Genomic DNA, 19,105 nt, shown 5'->3' on the forward strand with positions numbered 1-19,105 from the left:
TCTACACTCTTTCAGATATCACTATTCCAGGCTTGGCAGTGGAGAGACCTTACACGTTTTACAGTAAACATTGCTCTTTTGTGGAGCCGAGGACAAAGAAGTTTAAAAGTAAAAGTAGAGGTTAGGGAGATAGCGTGATGGTTAAATGTATGCGTTGTTCTTGCAGAGGACCCCACTTTAGCTCCCAGTGTGGAAGTTTGAGATCCAGGGGATCTGAAGTCTTTTTTTTGACCTCCAGAGGCATCAGGCACGCATGTGGTGCACAGACATACATTCGGCAAAACTCATAAGAATGAATGTTTTTTAAAAATTAAATAACACTTTAGGCTGTCTGTTAATGAAACAATTTTAGTTTGGGTTTCTTTATATTTGTGTGGGTGTGGGTGTGGGTGTGTGTGTGGTCGCATGGTGAACCTGTGGTTGCTGGGAATTGAACTCAAGACCTCTGGGAAAGCAGCCAGTGTCCTTAACTGCTGAGTCATCTCCAGCCCCTGGTTTGGTTTTTTTGAAACAAGGTTTCATGTGGTCCAGGCTGGACTTGAACTCCCTATATTGAGGAGGATGACCTGGAACTTGGCATGTGTAGTGCTGGGAATTGAACTTAGGGGTTCAAACATGCAGGTAAGCACTCTTCTCACCGAGCTCTTGAACTTCTGGTCCTCCTGCCTCCTCCTGCCTAGTGCTGATATTTCCCTTTTTCAGGGTGCACCGCTAAGCACTAATTATCCAGAGCTAGAGAATCAAACCCAGGGCCTGCTAGCTTGAGCCACAGCCCTAGGCCAAAAAGAAGTTTGATGCAAATGTTTGCATCTGGGAATTCCTATGTTTAAGGTTGAGGAAACTGAGACAGAAGAGGTTGGGGGAGGAGCTAACCCAAGATTGTGCAAGAAACGACTGGACCTAGAATCCTGGCGAAGGGGACAATGATGGCGGAGAGGCACAAAGCTCGTTTCACCTCTAGGTGAGAGGAAGAATTCTTAGGAGAGTTCCAAATGGAATTTGAAAAGTTTCCCTGGAAAAAGGCAGAGAAGTCTCCTGAAGGAAGGCTGGTGTCCCGGCAAAGTTTCCTGGAAAACCTTTTTCAGGAGCAATTGCCCCCCTCTTCACCTCCCAGTTGCAGGTTCACCTCCTAAAAGTTAGATCCCCCACCACCATCCCTCACTCCCGTCCTTAGTCTCTTCGTCGGTAGAATGGACCTTGTGCTTCCGGGAGTTGCCACTGAAATGGGTCTGCTAGGGCTAGTGGAGCAGTCCTGCTGCTCTCTGAGGCGGATTCCTGCTCTTTCTGCGGCTTCGTCCCTGTGGCTTTCCCTGATTCCGCCTTGTTGGACTCCTCCGAGGTGGTGAAGTTAGACATCTGCTGATCCATGAATATTCAGGAAGGGAACTGGAGCTCCTGGGGCCCCCCTGCCAGCCACCAGCCCCTCTGGCGGCTGTCCTGCCCGCCAGAGCCCAGGCTGCTGACATACCCAGCAGCTGCTCGGGCCCCAACTGTTCACATTGTTTGTTCAGCACGGCAGGGGATTTTTCAAGCCCCGGACATGCTTTAGGGGGTGGGGAGGCTGCCAGAGGACTCGAGGATTCGTGTTATGTGGGGTTTTTCTCCCCTGAAATCCAAGCCTCCAGTTCTGCCTCTGGACCAGAGCATTTGAAACTGCTGGGCTGGGAGCCCAGGCTTGCCTTCCACAACTCTGAATTTGAATCATGGAATCTGGGGCTTTAGAAGAGAAAGGGCTGAATGCTAAGGGCAGCAAAGAGCGTTTGTGTAGCTGCTTACCGTGTGCCCAGGGTCTTACAGAACGGGGCTTTGGGCATAGCTGGGTAGTGAGCTTTCGTCTGACCTGCACAAAACCTTTGGTCCCATTCCCAGAACCGAACCAAAAGAGGTCGAGCTCCTCTATTTGAGTGATATCCACCCGGCTGTGGCCTGAACCCTGACACACACAACACTTGGGTGAGCCTCACAGGCTCAGTAGCATCTTCATTTTAGATATGTGGAAACCAGAGAGGATACCTGGCTGTCACAGCCGGCAGGTGCAGTGGCAAGACTGGGGCCTTGATGTGTGCGTGTGTGCGTGTGTGTGCGCGGGCGTGCGCGCGCGCGCGTGTGTGTGTCTGCATGTGTGTGTGCGTGCATGTGTGTGTGTGTGCATGTGTGTGTGTGTGTGTGTGTGTGTGTGTGTCTCCAAGGGTGGTGTGCATGAATAGGTCAGAGGTCATCGTCCTTTTTTTAAGGTGAGGGCATGGATGAGATGGAGTTCTCTGAGGCTAACAGCAACATGAAACACCGGGTGCCCTGCATACAGCAGTACTGGTTCCCTACAGCTGGGGAGGAGGGAGACTTTGAGGAGGAGGAAGAGGCCTCGAGCTGCCTCAACAGCTACAGTATTGGAGCAAGGTGGTCTTTACTCACTCAGAGCCCCTCTGCTAACCACGGCGACTGTGCATTTGCTGTCTCGTCCTGACGTCTCTTGTACAGATATCGCCATTAAAGCAACGTCGCAGTAATAATACAATAAGTTATATTATCATAATTACAATAAATTATATTTTAATAATAAATATATTAAAATAAGTAAAGGAAAGTTATTTTAAATTTATTTATTTGACTTGACGCGTATGGGTGTTTTGCTTGTGGATATGTGTGTGCAGGTGAGTGTGCCTCAGATCTCTCATTCAGAACTAGAGTTACGAGTGATTGTGAACCCCACCATGCGGGTGCTGAGAATTGAACCCCAGTACTCTGTAAGAGTAGCACATACCCTTCCTCAATGGCTGAGCCACTTGTCCAGCCCCCGCCTTAGCTTCAGAGACAGGGTCTCTAACTGAACTTAGGGCTCATTGGTGAAACTGGCTCCTGGGTCCCCGTCTTCACCTTCCCAGCACTGGGATTGCAGGTGTGTGTAAGCCCGAGGATCCAAACTCAGATCGGCACACTTGTGCGGAAAACACTTTTCCACCTGGGCCATCTTTCCAGCCACTAGAACGTTAACTGGGAGGGGGCTGCCTTCTCCCTTAGCCCTGCCTGTCACTTAGGCCAGCCTTGCAGCCAGACCTGTCCAGCAGAGATTTGCTGAAGGAGTGGGAGGGTGGTGGTCTGGTCAGGTTCTTTCTGACCCTTCATCCTTCACATTTCTTCCCAGGTACCCTTGCCTTGGCCAGCTAGGACTTCTTTTCCTTACTATTATTATTGTTAATAATAATAATAATAATAATAATAATAATTTTATGTGTATAAGTATTTTGCCTGTATGTACCATGTGTGTGCCTGCTGCCTGCAGCGGCCATAAGAGGGGATCAGAGCCCCTGGAATAGAGTCATGGATGGTTGTGAGCTGATAGGGGTGCTGGGCCCGAATCCCAGTCCTCTGAACAGACAGCTGGTGCTCTTAACCACTGACTCATCCCTCCAGTCCCTGGGCTGTCTTATTCTGCTTCGAATGCTGTAGGAGGAAACATGGATACACAGAGGGGTCTAGGTATTGACCAGTGTAGCACACAGAGGAACGTGTATGTCGGGGAACATAGTTGGAACACTGTGGAGTATTCGTGGGATGCTGCTGTTTGCTCTGGAACAGATATTTTTGTATCAGTGAGACCCAGAAGAAGTGCCTGGCCCAAGGCCATACGTCTTCCTGATGGTCTAGCCTTCCTACTCTGTCCCTCCAGCTTTGCCACATTTATGAGGATGTCACCTCCATCCTTGGTCGACTTTCAGATGTGCCATTACGCCTCGTCGTGAGACAAACCAGACATGAGAAGAGACCTTGGCTTGGGTGACTCAGTTCTTATGGGAAAGGGAGACAACAGGTCAACTGTGTTGAAGTCCCCCCATGGGGAGCCATTGCTCCGTGACAATGATGAACAGGCCCTGTTGAAGTATTGCTTATGATAAGAAATATTTCCCTTTGTGACTTTTGCACTGATACAGCATAGTGTACACTCTATTCTAATCCTCCTTCTCTTCCCTTCCTGGCAGGATGTCAGGGACAGCGTTAGGGTCTACGGGCAGCATGTAAGTATACACACAACACATGCACACACACACATACACACATGCACACACACACACATGCACGCACACAACACATGCACACACACACAACACATGCACACACACACATACACACACACACATGCATGCACGCACGCACGCACGCATGTACGAACTCTCACGTGCACTCAGTACATTTCTCAGAGTTTTCCAACTACAGCATTTTCCTAGCTTGTGGTATGAGTAACAGTGGTGGAGATGAGACACTGGAGGGACTAAAACCACTGAGCCACCACACAGTGCCAGGCAATGCTACATCGTGTACACATCACCCAGCGGACGTTCATGACAGCCCTAAAAGGAAAGAATTGCTCTGAATTTTTAAGACCAAGATAGAACTGACAATTTATATAGAATTTACCACGTGGACAGATAATTTTTTTTTTGAGACAGATTTTCACGTAGTCTAGACTAGCTTCCAAATTTCTACATAGCTGAGAATGAGGATAACCCTGAATTATTGATCCTCCTGTCTGTAGTGTTGGGATTATAGGTGTGTACCCCCCTCGGTTTATGTGGTGTTAGAGGCTAGACCCAGGCCTCAGACATGCAAGTTCTACCAACTGAGCTATAACTCCTCCCCCAACCCCATCCTGTGGTTTTGAATATACTAATAAGGTTGTGTTGCCTGGCCCCTGTCTAATTCTAGAACATTTTCCTCAAAAAGAAACCTCAAGCTCCTTAGTGGTCGCTCCCCATTCCGCTCTGCTCAAGCTTCTTGGTAACCATTAATCTATTTTCTGACTTATGGACATTTTACAGAAACAGGATCACACAAAGTAGGAGGCATCTAGTGGCTGGTGGCTGGTGGCTGGTGGCTTTTCTTGGCGTGAAGTTTCAGGGTTTTTCTGTGCACTAGCGTGTGGAACACTTCGTCCCTTCTGCTGACTGAGTAAAATATTAGTCACTTATCAGTTGAAGAGCAAACATTTGGGTCAAGTCTACCTTCTGGCTGTTGTAATTGGCTGCTGTGTGCTGGGTCTTTTGTGGGCAAAGAAGTCAAACCATTGGGAGATGGGGCTCGAGAAGTAAGGGGCAGCTGGCAGGGAGAACTGGTGCAGATAACGCAGGGTCTCTCCTTAAGTGATTGGCACTGGGTAGTGAATCAAGGGACCAGGAGGCCACACAACCGCAGCCCTGGTGTCTCTTCCTCCTCACAGGGGAGCTGCCATTGCCCCAGGAGACAACTGTCCAGCTGAGCTGTGATGAGGGACCCCTGCGAGTGGTCCTGGGCCCTGAGCAGGCTGTGGTGCTGGACTGCACTTTGGGGGCTGCTGCCGCTGGACCGCCAACCAGGGTGACGTGGAGCAAGGATGGAGATGCTGTGCTGGAGCGTGACAACCTGCACCTGCTACCCAATGGCTCCCTGCGGCTGTCCTCACCCCTAGAGCCAGAAGACAGTGATGATGAGGAAGCTCTTAGGCGTCTGGAAGGTCATTGAGGGCAGCTATTCCTGTCTGGCCCATGGCCCACTGGGAGTAGTGGCCAGCCAGGTTGCTGTGGTCAAGCTTGCCAGTAAGTGCTTGCATCGGGAATGAGGGTGGAGATTTGGAGACCTAAGGGAACGGAAGGGATGGGGAGAAGGATCTAAAGTTAGTTACCTGCATGGAAGCAACTGGGAGCCCAGCCCAGGTCCCCTGCCCCCTGTCCTGTCACACTCACTGGGTCCCCTCCTGCTATTATCTCTTCTTGCTGTTCAGTGCTCCATCAGCTGGGTCTTCAGTCCAGCACCCTCCTTCTGCACCCTTTGAGTTCTAGTGTCTAGGGTTGGCTTGTCTGTCAGGAAGAGACCAGAGACCCGAAGGTGTCTCTTCTTGTTCCTACCCACACACCACAGTGGACGGGGATCTAACCAAGCCCTACCCTCCTGGCACTGGCTCCTCAGGGCTCTCTAGAGACACAGGGTACCAGGAAACACTCATCTCCCTATAGTGTGACTGTGATGGTACCTTCGGATTACATGCTGTCAGCACCATCTGACCAATAATCATCTCTTAGCCCTTGGTCACCACTCTGCTCTCCAACCGTGTCTCCCTCCTTCTGGGTTTGCTTGGCTGTGTTTCTGTGACTCTGTGTTCTGGTGTTCTGTGGCACTGTGCTGACAGCGATCGCTCTCTCACTCTCTCTCCTCACTATGCTCATTGCCAGCACTCGAAGACTTCTCTCTGCACCCCGAGTCCCAGACCGTGGAGGAGAATGGGACAGCACGCTTTGAATGCCACACCGAGGGGCTGCCAGCCCCCATCATTACTTGGGAAAAGGATCAGGTGACCGTAACTGAGGAGCCCCGGTGAGTGCCCCTCAGGGAGTCTGCCCCAGTGTGCAGGGCAGAGGGTTCTGGGACATGCTTAGAACTAGAATTCTTACAGGCAAGATGGCTCCTTTCACCTAAGCTCACCCAAGAGCCAATCACTAGCCTGACTTCTAGCCCAGTGAGAAGGTTTCCTCTCTGGAAGAGAAGCTAGCCACCTGGCTGGGGTGCATAGCCCTAGGGGACAGCCTAGAGCTCTCTAAGCAGTCCTGGTCCACCACTTGCTTTATCGAGGGCTCTAAGAGCCTGACAGTAGCTATGATCTATTTACACCACAACAGGAGCCACTGGCAGAAGACTGGGCTCTGCTCTGCTCTTTCCAAGGCTCCTCTGAAGTTTCTCCCTGGACACCTACTTCTCTCCCTCTCTCTGCTGTACCCTGTCAGGGACAGGCATCGATCAGCAGGCTGCAGGGTCTGTCTTGGTCCATTCACGTCTCTTTTTATAAAGACAGTGGCTTGGTGAAACAATCCCAGGGAAGGTTCTAGGATGAAAGCCAAGTAGAGGACAACCAGGATTTTTGCCCCCTGATGTGACCTCTTAAAATGTCCTGATGCAGGCACAGCAGAGCAGAACCCAGAAGTTCACTGCCTCTGTGGCCTCTGGGTTGGCTTGCTTCACACCTTACCCCATGGATCCTGACACATCTGTGGGGAATGTGACTCCAAAGGTCTCTCCCAGGCGTTCTGCAACCCTCTGCAGCATGAAAGTGGGATCCCGGGTTGGGGATTTAGCTCAGTGGTAGAGCGCTTGCCTAGGAAGTGCAAGGCCCTGGGACCCCACACACACACACACACACACACACACACACACACACACACACACACACACTTAGAAATGTTGGCCTGCAAAACACTCCCATATACATCCAGCTCCTTCTTAACTGTTGGGCTGCCTCATCATGGCTGACTTTTGACCCAGCAGCCGGAGTGGAAGGTGTAGAAAAGTGAAAGTAGGGGCTGGGGATTTAGCTCAGTGGTAGAGCGCTTACCTAGGAAGCGCAAGGCCCCTGGGTTCGGTCCCCAGCTCGAAAAAAAAAAAAAAAAAAAACCAAAAAAAAAAAAAAAAAAGAAAAGAAAAGTGAAAGAACACTGATCAGATAAAGTCAACAGATAAAAATCCTTGTCGACGTGTGTAGCTTGGTCTTCACTCGTCCTTGACACATCCCATTCAGTTCTTGTCTCCCTATATCTGTGGAATGAAATGTGTAGGACATTCGATTAAGTCACAATTTCCCAAATGTGGTCTTTGTACCATGTTGTTTGTATGTTTTGTTTTAGACAGGGTCTCACTGTAGCTCAGGCTAGCCTCCAACTCCCAATGTTAGCCAAGGATGAACCTGAACTCCTGATCTTCCTCTCTGCTTGTTACTAAAATAATGATTTAGGCGGTACTGGGGATGGAACCCAGGGCTTTAGACCTCCTAAGCAAGTATTTTAGCTACTGAGCTACATCCCCAGTCCAAAAAAAATTTTTTTAAATTCATATAAACAAAAAAGGGAAAAATTCTCATTGTCCAACCACTGTTATTTAGAGGGAGTGGTCAATTGTTTGTTTCCCAACACAGGGTCTTGCTAGGTAGCCCAGGCTGGCCTTCTGCCTCAGATTCTGCAGTCCTGGAATTATAGGTCTGTGCCAACATCCCTGGCCTCATTTATTAATTGTGTTTTTGCTTTTCTCTCATTGTTAGGTGTTTGTTTTGTTTTAAACAGGCGCTCCCTGTGAACCCCAGTCTTGTTTAGACCTCACTATATAGACCAGGCTGTCCTCCTCAAAACAGTGGCAATGGGACTTCCACTCCCAGCATCTAATTCAGGCATCATCTCATGGAACCACAAACCTCACCCATAAGGTGGGGCTGCCAGCTCCCAGGCCCCGGTGCTTGCCACCAAGTCCTCTGAAAATTGATCCCGGCCTATAAATAGTCCAGGCTCACATGTCCCAGCACATTGTGTCAGGGAAGAAAGAAATGTCTAAAACAGCAACTTGACTATGGCCAAGGTGTGTATTTTTGCACGTGCCCAGCTATATGTTTATGTTAGCGGTAAACTCGGCTCACTGGAGTGGTCACTGGAGATTGTACTCCTTAGGGTTGGCTCTGAGCATTTGCAGCACAAAGACACTGTCAGCGGAAAGGCACATGTTTCTGTAGCAAATGATAAAGGCTAAACAGAAGGCAGTTCCCTGGTATTTATGATCTACCTACCTATCCATCCATCCATCTATCCATCCATCTATCCATCCATCTATCCATCCATCCATCCATCCATCTATCCATCCACCCATCCACCCATCCACCCATCCATCCATCCATCCACCTATTCACCTATCCGTCTATTTCAAGGCAGAGTCTCATGTGGCCTAGGCTGGCTTTGAGTCCCTAATTCTCCTGCTTCTACTTCCCAAGAGCTCAACATAGGCATGTGCCACCATGCCTTGTCCATGAGGTGCTGAGACTAGAGCCCAGAGTGTCCAGGGTTCTGTGTATGCTAGACAGTCACTCTCCCACCCGAGCTACACCCCAGCCCCACTAATCTCTAATAATAGGGGATACTTTTCCTCCCATGGGAGCCAGTCATGAATAAGACTGAAAAATGAATTTGTATTAAAAAGGCAAAACGCACAACCTTATAGAATGAAGGGGGAAGTCCCCTACTGACTCAATGCAGGCCTTACCGTTTTGAGTATTCTATGTCCTTTGAAATACATGCATGGTGCACACCTGTGCACATGTGTTTAGGCTTTGTGACTTACAGTATCTATGTCCCTTAAGGAATGTGAGCCCTAGGATAAAGGGTTAGGGCTGTGAAGTGTGCAGGGCGGGAATCACTGGACCTCTCTTTGGAAGAGAAAACTGTTACCCAGACATGTCATGTCTCTCGCCACAGTCAGACACATTAGAACTCACTCTCTCAGCCCACGCCACTGCTGCTTCTGTGTTGAAGCCCATGGTTGCAAAAGAAAGTATGGAAAGGCGTGTACCTTTTCACATTTGGAAATTTCCTGCCCAGGGGGGTGGTGGCGGAGGGAGACCCTGTTTTAAGCAGAGGCGGGCAGATCTCAGAGTTCAGGGCCAGCCTCTTTACAGAGCAAGTTTCAGGACAACCAGGGCTACACAGGGAAAACCCTGTCTCAACCACACCCCACTCATCCCACCCCACCACCCCAAAAAAGAAATGTTCCTATTCCAACATTTGGAAGATCAGAAGGATCAGGAGTTCAAACTCATCCTCAGCCCTGTTTCAGACAAGCCTATCTCAAAAAAAAAAAAAAAAAAAAAAAAAGTGCACTACAGAAGCTTTGCCAACCAACCAGAGCCTTTTCTTCATGTGCCCTGACCTGTCATTTGTTTCCCCAAACCAGAATTGCTTCTTAAGCGCTATTTTGTAACTTCTGCCCTACTAACCAATGCATCTCAGACATCTTTCAGAAGCCAGAGCTTCCAAAACCACATTGTAACAACACCAGAACAGGTTTAGACAGCCCTGAGGAGGCAGCGCAGCACCCTGCCTCTGACCGCAGCTACAGCTCTGGGCCCGAGGAAGCAGCAGATCCACTCCTAACACAAAGCTAAGGAAATGCCATTGTTCAAGGATCAGCTTCGCTCTTGGCACCTGCTGCTCCCTTTTCCTGGCAAGCCCAGAGAGGGACCCTTAGGATTAGAAAGTGGAGGTAATCTGCCAGGGGAAGGTGAGACTGGAGGATGGAGGGAAAGGAAAAGTCACAGACGTGAGGTAGAGTCAGCCATGAGGGGTGTCAGGAGGGGTCCACTTGTTCTTTCCCATCTGATTTCTCGTGGCAGTAGATTAGGTACTAGCCCAGACATTTCCCTGCATGTTCAGCTGCTTCACTGCCCCCACCTTAGCACACCTGTGAGTGGATGGGGAGCTGAGGCGAGAGGCTGGGTCTGGGACAAAGGAAAGGGTCCCTGGGAGGATGAAGGAAAGACTGGTCCAGTCATATTCCCAAGCGCTTGCCTTGAATATCTCACTATAGTCTTCTTTTGTCCCTTGGCCATTACACTGCTCCCATATTTAGGTCTCCCTAGCCCTTGCTTCTCCAGGAGCAAAGGGCCTTCCCTCCAGCACACAACTGCCCTGTCGCCCTCTGGTTCCACCCAGTCTGTACGCCACCTGGAACTGACCCCATCGAAGGCCTCATCACCTCCTGCTTGGTTGAACATACTCAGTGCCCACCATCCCCCCAACCTCCCTGCCCCAAATTTCTCAGGAGCAAGGTCTCCTGGCCTCCTTAACCCTCTATCCTATAGGTCAGGTAACAAGGTCCCCATCTTCCTGGCCCTCTAAATTGCTATGTAGATTGCTGGGTGGAAACCATTGGAAACCACGCCCATCCCCTCCCACAGCCATATCTAGCTATGAGTAGGGGGCTGAACATGGCCTCTAGGAACAGGAGACCTGGGCTCAAGATGTCTTTGTAGCATAGTGTCACATCATCTACAGCGGCCTCAATCCCACTGTGGCACAGGATGACTTTGAGGTCCGGTCCTCCTGCCTCCACCTCCCTAATGCTGACATTACAGGCGTGGAGCATTGCTGGTTTATACAGTGCTGAAGATCGGAGCCAGGGTCTGGTGCAAAGGCGATAAGGGAATAAGGGAATTTTTGTTAGGAAGAGGAAGAGGAAACACAGGTAAGAGGTTAATAAGAGGGGGAGGCAGACAGATGGTGGCTCAGCAGCTAAGAATGTGAACTGCTCCTCTAGAGGGATAGCTCCCAGCTCCATGTCAGGCTGCCCACAACTGCCAGCAACTACAGCTCCATCTGTAATTCCAGCCCCTTTCTCGACTTTGCAGGCACCTGCACTAACACAAACACTGTTTTTGTTGTTGTTTTTCCATCTTCAGGTGGAAAAAAAAGGAGGTTTAAAACATCCAAATTCTTGAAAGGGTATATGTGTGTGATAAAAAGTTGTTTCTCACACCTTCAGCTTCCAGACTACCAAGTCCCCTCCTCAGAAACAAGTTCCTTTTATGAGGACATTCAGTACATATACAAACCAGTAAGAATTTGGGTCTCCACTCATGCTATCCTGTGGCACCAAAGCACACTGTGCGGATGGCTCCTGGACCATATCGCATGGAAGTCCCCACACCGGTGAAGCCAGGATACACCCAAGAGTTTGTAGCCTCTGTGGACAGGGCTGCAGTAAACACAGACATTTGCTGAATGTGTCTGAGACTGACCGTGGTAGAGAGTCCCAGAAGTGCCAGGGCTACACAGCTCCTTGATGTTGACTCATGCTACCAGCTTGTCCAGAAAAGAGTGTACTAGGTGACCGCCTGCAGGGTGAATTTTCTCACTCACCTGAGCTCTTGTTAAACCTTGCGATCTTTGCCAGTCTGTTAGGTGAGGCTGTATCTTAAAGTTTGGATTTGCATTTCTGTCCCTAGGGGCCACCTCTTCTATCACCGTCCCCCATCTCACAGGTTCCCTCTGCTCCTTCCCAAGGCTCATCACTCTTCCCAATGGCGTCCTTCAGATCCTGGATGTCCAGGACAGTGACGCAGGTTCCTACCGATGTGTGGCCACCAATTCAGCCCGCCAGCGATTCAGCCAGGAGGCTTTACTCAGTGTGGCCCTCAGAGGTAAGGGGACAGGCAGACAGGAAACCTGGGGATTCCAGGGGACAGTTATCTTGGAAATGAAAGGGAGTAGACCCGGATCTTCAGAAAGCAGACTGGGTAGTAGTTCTACATGGGATAAATCTGAGGTTTGGGACTTCACCCGGCAGTGGCAGGGCATGGGGGGGTTGTTCCTTCTTATAGGGTGTCTGTGTTTCCTACAGTTGGACAAGGACTGGTGAGCAGGCAAGGTATCAAAAGAGAGGTGTCAATGGCCTGCAGCCTCTGGTTCCTTCTGCCCTTCCAGGTGGCTTAAGGGCTCTGGGCAGGAGGTCCGCCCAGTCTCCTTACACATGCCAGTCTGGCTCCTTGCCACCCGTACTCTGGTCCTCTTCTGTCTGTCTGTCTTTCTTTCTGTCTGTCTTTCTGTCTGTCTGTCTTTCTGTCTGTCTGTCTTTCTGTCTGTCTTTCTTTCTCTTTTTTTCTTTCTGCCTGTCTTTCTTTCTTTCTGTCTGTCTTTCTTTCTTCCTTCCTTTCTTTCTTCTTCTTCTTCCTCCCTTCATTTTTTCTTTTTTTTTAAACATTTATTTTGTATGACCATGCACAAGTTCCATAGCACTCATGAACAGAGAAGGATTCGTGGAAGTCAGTTGTCTTCTTCCACTTAGTGGGTTCCTGGGAGTCATCAGATTTGGTGGCAAGCACCTTTAGCTGTTTTGTAAGTCTCTTTTCTGCCTTTCTTTGAAAAGCTCCTGCCAGGGTAAGGTAGTAGCAAGGGCACTGGCTTGGGAGTCACGAAGACCTGTTTTAAATCCTGATTCTCTTCACCATCTGTGTGACCCTGAGATGGGAATGGAAAGTGCTTGGCATTCAGCAGCTCAGCACTGCTCATTGCAAGCCTCCCCCAAGGCCGCTCACTGGTTCCATCCCCTTGTCCCTGGGCCTCTGCGGCTCCGGGCTGGCCTTGTGCTCTTAGGCACTAGGTCTATGCTTCCCCCTGCTGGACAAACCAGGTGTTTACCATTCTGCCGCAGGGGGAGAGAGAGAATTGGACACAGAAACACAGAAACACAGTTTCCTTGCTAAAAACTACAGCCCACCTTTTGTTTGTAGAACCTGGAGGCACTTTGGAAACAGATCTACCTAACTACACAATGCTTCATAGGCAGGCTTAGATCTAGAACTGGGTGCTTAGTCTAAGGCAGATGCTGTGTGGGCTGGATTTGGGCAGGAAATATGAGGGAGGTGTGGTCTACCCAATAATTTGTGGGGTTCGCTTGCATTGGGGAGCATTCTTCTTGCTCCAAGAGAAAGAGCTCTGAGGCCCACTCTAGCTCTACTTGACAGCTGCTTTCCCCTTCTGACAGAAAGAACCAAGACGCCCCTGACCCCTGCTTTGGTCATTCAGAAACAGAGGGTGGCAAGCTGACCCTGTCCTCCTATCTTCTCTACAGGGTCCTTGGAGGCTACCAGGGGCCAGGATGTGGTCATAGTGGCAGCCCCAGAGAACACCACGGTGGTGTCTGGACAGAGTGTAGTGTTGGAGTGTGTGGCCTCCGCCGACCCCACCCCTTTTGTGTCCTGGGTCCGACAGGGTGAGTGCTGAGGAAGGAGGAGGAGGAGATTGGGGGAGGGGGCAAGGTGGCACAGTATCTCACGGGCTCCCAGTCAGGAGCTTCTACCTAAAGATGGAAGGAGAGAATCGACTCCACAAAGTTGTCCTCTGGCTTCCATAAGCACACGCAAACAAGCGCACATGTGCACACATTCATGCAGTAATAAAGTCTAAAGAAGGTTGTGTTAAGCCCAGGGGTGGAGGCGCACATCCTATCCCAGCACTCAGGAGGCAGAGGCAGGCGGATCTCTGAGTTTCAGGGCAGCCGGGACTACTCAGAGAAACACTGCCTCGAAAAATTAGAGGGCAGGGGCAGGGAGAGAGAGACAGAGACAGACAGACAGACACACACACACACACACAGAGAGAGACAGACAGAGACAGACAGACAGACACACACACACACACAGAGACAGAGACAGAGAGAGACAGAGAGAGAGAGACAGAGACAGATAGAGACAGACAGTGGGGAGGAGGGGAGGGAGGGGAGAGGGAGAGAGTTGTATTAAATATCTACCCCGCCCACCATAGGCCATTTAGCCGTTGTTTACCCACCTCCCATCTGCCTTTCCACCTAGGGATCAGAGTTAGAAGGAACTGGATTCAAGCCAGCGACTGTGGTGCAGCTTTGCGGGGTTCGGGGGTGGTGGTGTAGTAGGATCTTTGTAGTTGGAGAGGGTGTAGGGGGACAGTTCCAGCGTCCCCCTCTAGCCTACTCCTTCTCTGTCACCAGATGGGAAGCCTATTTCCACGGATGTCATCGTTCTGGGCCGGACCAATCTACTCATCGCCAGCGCGCAGCCTCGGCACTCTGGAGTCTATGTCTGCCGGGCCAACAAGCCCCGCACCCGAGACTTCGCCACTGCCGCTGCTGAGCTCCGAGTGCTTGGTAAGGGCTGGCGCTGTGGGACATTAAGGACAAGTGTGTGTGTTAGAGAGAGAAGGGGCGATCCTGGAAGACTAAACTTGAGGGGCACGACATGGGAGGAGTCTGAATTTGCTGATTGATGGTGATTGTTGGAGGACTGATTCGGTAGCTGGCGGGAGCGGGGGTGGGGGGGTGGGAGGTGGATGGGGCGAATTGAGAGAAGAATGGAGGAAAGGGGTATTTAAAGTCTGGCTTCTGTCATGACTAGTGAAAGCGTGGGAGAGCAGGAGTGGGGTGGGATTATGGGAGGAGATAGTGGAATGGTTTCTGAGAGGGTATGAAGCTCAGGGGTCAGAATCTGTACGTGGTAGCATTTGGAAAGCTGTAGCAGTAATGTGAGTTCTATGCCAACCTGACCTACAGCTACAGAGTGAAAAGCCTATCTCAAAACAGACTTATCAATCAATCAATCAAACAAACAAACAAACAAACAAACAAATCAGCTGGAGTGGTGCTGAGGTGGACAGATCAGAAATTCAAGGCCAACTTGGGCTACAAAAGATATTTCTCAATACAACAAAAAACTGGGGGCCAGGCTTGCTGAAAGCTGGAGTAACTGCTGGATATAGGAGGCAATGGGGAGGAGGGAGTGAAGTTACAGCCTAGAGCTTTGGAGCTGGAAATCTGCTGGGCGCTGGGAGAAAGAGGGGCTGTGGCCGAGTGGGCAGGCGGGTGGACCAGAGCTGGGTCCGGGTGACCAGGGGAGAGGACCTTAGAGTGAAGCTGGGGGCGCGGTGTTGGGACATTCGGGGAGGGGTAGGCCCTCTTGTCAGAGTCTCCCTCCTGCCTCCAGCTGCCCCAGCCATCTCGCAGGCGCCCGAGGCGCTGTCGCGGACGAGGGCCAGCACTGCGCGCTTCGTGTGCCGCGCGTCCGGGGAGCCACGACCTACGCTGCACTGGTTGCACGACGGCGCCCCGTTGCGACCCAACGGGCGCGTCAAGGTGCAGGGAGGTGGCGGCAGCTTGGTCATCACTCAGATCGGCCTGCAGGACGCTGGTTACTACCAGTGCGTAGCGGAGAACAGCGCGGGAACCGCCTGTGCGGCTGCGCCCCTGGCGGTGGTAGTGCGCGAGGGGCTGCCCAGTGCCCCGACTCGAGTCACGGCGACGCCGCTGAGCAGCTCCTCTGTGCTAGTGGCCTGGGAGCGGCCTGAATTGCACAGCGAGCAAATCATTGGCTTCTCTCTTCACTACCAAAAGGCAAGGGGTATGTCTACTCTTGACCACGGGACCCCAGTTAGGGCAAGTACGGAATGGATAATTAAAGAATTGCCTAATGGTGACCTCTGCAGATGAGGGGAAGGGATGGAGAGCAATCCTTCAGGGAAGTGGTCTTCAGTCTAGGATTAGATTATAGAGTGTACACACACACACTCCTTCCCGGAGAGAATGCTTTATTTACAGGGTTAAAGGAGCTGTTGTCCACCCTAGCTAACTAACTGCAGGAGGAGTCACTTAGACAGCACGGGGAACTTCCTGGCCTATTCTGGAATTAGTACAATGGGTAGAGGCATTTATATCCTCCACCCTAGATTGTCTGTGACGATGTAGCTATACATAGACCAGTAGAATCCCCAGTCTCCAGCTGGTCAGATATGGAGTGGGCTGTGACAGTCCCTTTGTCCCCCGTGCTACCACCTCAGGAGTGGACAATGTGGAGTACCAGTTTGCAGTAAACAATGACACCACAGAGCTGCAGGTTCGGGACCTGGAACCCAACACGGATTACGAATTCTACGTGGTGGCCTACTCCCAGCTAGGGGCCAGCCGGACCTCCAGCCCAGCCCTGGTGCATACACTGGACGATGGTAGGACCTCAGAATCTGCAGTGACCTGGGACCCAGAGACACTCCCACCCAGGGACAGTGTGGCCCAAGGCCCTCTTCCCTGCCTTGTGATGTCTGTTGTGCCCTATAAAGCAGTGGGCAGAGGTTCTTCTTCCCAGTGTAAAAATGGGGAAACTGAGGCTCAGAAAATGAAATGACTTGCCAAGCTCAGCAGGACAGCTGGGGCTTGAGCCCAGCTCTCCAGTCCCTCTACAGTGCAGCCCTTCTTCCTAATGCTCATGTACCATCCAGCCATTGGCTCCAAAGCTTCTGGGCCACACTGTTCACTAGCCTTGGGATAGAATGGATGTCTCCTCACCCTCTAGCCTAGGGCTCCCCCAAAAGGCTCCCTTTCCTCCCTCTGATCCCGGGCCCGGGCCTACTTCTGACTTGCTGTGTGACCTGGACAAGGCTCTGACCACTCCTGACCTTGTTTCCCTGTCGGTGGAGAGGAGCTCATGCCAATGTTCTTCTGTCTCAGTCCCCAGCGCAGCACCCCAGCTCTCCCTGTCCAGCCCCAACCCTTCGGACATCAAGGTGGCATGGCTGCCCCTGCCCTCCAGCCTGAGCAATGGACAGGTGGTGAAGTACAAGATAGAGTACGGTTCGGGGAAGGAAGGTGAGTGGGGCTGGGGCAGTGCAGAGATGTTTGTGGGAGTGGGGGTCCTCCCCTAGGTGGGGGGAGTTGTCAGTGGGAATGGGGGTCCTCCCCTAGGTGGGGGGAGTTGTCAGTGGGAATGGGGGTCCTCCCCTAGGTGGGGGGAGTTGTCAGTGGGAATGGGGCCTAATGGGAGTATGGAAAAGCTCTGGAAAAAGAGCGCCGAGAGACAGATAGATAGGTTGGTGCAAGCCCGAAAGACTGAGTTCAATCTCAGACTTCATGTTTTAAAGGTGGGAGGGGAGGGCTGTCACAGTGGTAGTGCCTGTTTGTAATCCCAGTGCAGGGGAGGTGGAGACAAGAGGACACCTGGAGGTCATTGGGCTAAAGCCAGAGTTCCAAACCAGTGAGAGACCCTGTGCAGAATACCAAAGAAATGACAAGAGGTTACCATCTGACCTCTACATGTGTGCGCACACACATGTACCTGCACATATGTGAACACTCACACTCATGGACACACACACAGAAACAGTGTTTGGGGGCAGTTGAAGAAAAGGGAAGACAAAGAGGGTCGGTAGCTTGGGCATGGGTAAGAAGCATAATCACTGGAACCTTGGACTCAGTGTCCCATCCTTTGAACCCTTCTAGGTTTTTGCATTTGTTTGTCTTTTAAGATTTATTTATTTTATGTATATGAGCGCTCTATCTGCATGCACACTGCAGGCCAGAAGAGGGCATCAGACCCCATTACAGATGGTTGTGAGCCATGGTGTGGTTTCTGGGGATTGAGCTCAGGACCTTTGGAAGAGCAGCCAGTGCCCCTAACAATTGAGCCATCTCTCCTGCCCCAGAAACCTTCTAGTTTAAAACCAGAGAAGAGGGGGGAGGCTGCAGGAGTGCACATGGGGCATGGGCTGGTCCTACTGGGGAGATGATGCTGGTCTGAGGAAGGCGATGTGGTTTGGAAAGGAATGGAGAGTGTGGAAAAGAAAAGTGAGGAGGGTCAGGGTAAAGATAAAGAGAGAAGCAGGAGGCTGACCCAAGGCAGCAGTCGGGGCTCCTGACACCAGGTACTGCTTAGTGCTCTTAGCTAATCATCAAGCCTGTACAAGGGGTGTGGACTGGCTGCTGCTATTGGTTCACAGGGGAGGAGACCATAGCCGTGGTGTTTCCATGTTGAACCAAGGCCAATGGGTTTCAACAACTATAGATAGAAGGCTCAGAATCAACCTGGAGGCACGAACCCTGCCTCCGTGCTGAGGGCTTAGTGCCCAGAGGACCCGGGGACCTGAAATGGAAGCATCAGTGTCCTTTTAGAGATCAATGGTGTCCCAGTGAAGGCCCCAGCAGCCTATCCTTTTTGTCCCAGAAGATCAGGTTTTCTCCACTGAGGTGCCGGGAAATGAGACTCAACTTACGTTAAACTCGCTCCAGCCAAACAAGGTATACCGAGTCCGGATTTCAGCTGGCACTGGGGCTGGCTACGGAGTCCCTTCTCAGTGGATGCAGCACAGGACACCTGGTGCACACAACCAAAGCCATGGTATGGAGCTGCGTGGGCAGACTGGGGCACAGGTGCTCTATGGCCTTGGAACCAGGGCCACCCCCCTGCACAGACCTGTTGTTGCCCCCACACATACACAAGCACTTGATGCACCAGGGCGGCCTGGGTGTAGGAGTAAAGGTCTGGTCTCAAATATCTCCCTGTTCACTCTGTGACTTTGACAAGCCACTCACATCTCTAAAGCTTCGTTCCTACCAAGGGGTGGCAGCAGGATTAGTGATATAGTTATACACAAAGTGGTTGTTGGCACAGAATAGGAGCTCCTTGGGCTGAGACCATGGCTCACTTGGCAGAGTGCTTGCCTAGCATGCACAGAGCCCTAGGTTCAAGCCCCATGGCTGCATGAACCCCAGCGTGCCAGAAATTCAAGGTCTGTCTCACCTACATAGTGAGTTTGGGACCAGCCTAGGAGGCATGAAACTCTGTTTCAGAGAAAAGAAGAAACCCACTTAAAAAAAGTAGCTGGCTTTGCCAAGAGGCTGAATAGCACACTCGTTAAATGGCCACAAAGTCTCCAGGAGAGTGGTAGTGGAGGTTCATGCCTTTAATCCTAGCATTCCAGAGGCAGAGGCAGGCAGATCTCTGAATTCAAAGACAGCCTGGTCTACAGAGCAAGTTCCAGGA

The 19,105-nt window shown here is 51.1% G+C and overlaps 1 protein-coding gene across 1 annotated transcript in view; it reads left to right on the plus strand.

Annotated features, from left to right (window-relative positions):
• Positions 1 to 19,105, plus strand: part of Igdcc4 (immunoglobulin superfamily DCC subclass member 4) — a 33,320-nt gene that overhangs the window by 5,860 nt on the left and 8,355 nt on the right. Inside the window, 10 exon segments of the mRNA XM_032909787.1 lie at positions 5,213 to 5,475; positions 5,477 to 5,567; positions 6,201 to 6,342; positions 11,835 to 11,971; positions 13,402 to 13,542; positions 14,296 to 14,451; positions 15,284 to 15,697; positions 16,134 to 16,298; positions 16,798 to 16,935; positions 18,287 to 18,460. Coding sequence (XP_032765678.1) covers positions 5,213 to 5,475; positions 5,477 to 5,567; positions 6,201 to 6,342; positions 11,835 to 11,971; positions 13,402 to 13,542; positions 14,296 to 14,451; positions 15,284 to 15,697; positions 16,134 to 16,298; positions 16,798 to 16,935; positions 18,287 to 18,460 — 1,821 coding nt within the window.

This window comes from Rattus rattus, chromosome 8, assembly GCF_011064425.1.
Source record: "Rattus rattus isolate New Zealand chromosome 8, Rrattus_CSIRO_v1, whole genome shotgun sequence".
Taxonomy (NCBI): domain Eukaryota; kingdom Metazoa; phylum Chordata; class Mammalia; order Rodentia; family Muridae; genus Rattus; species Rattus rattus.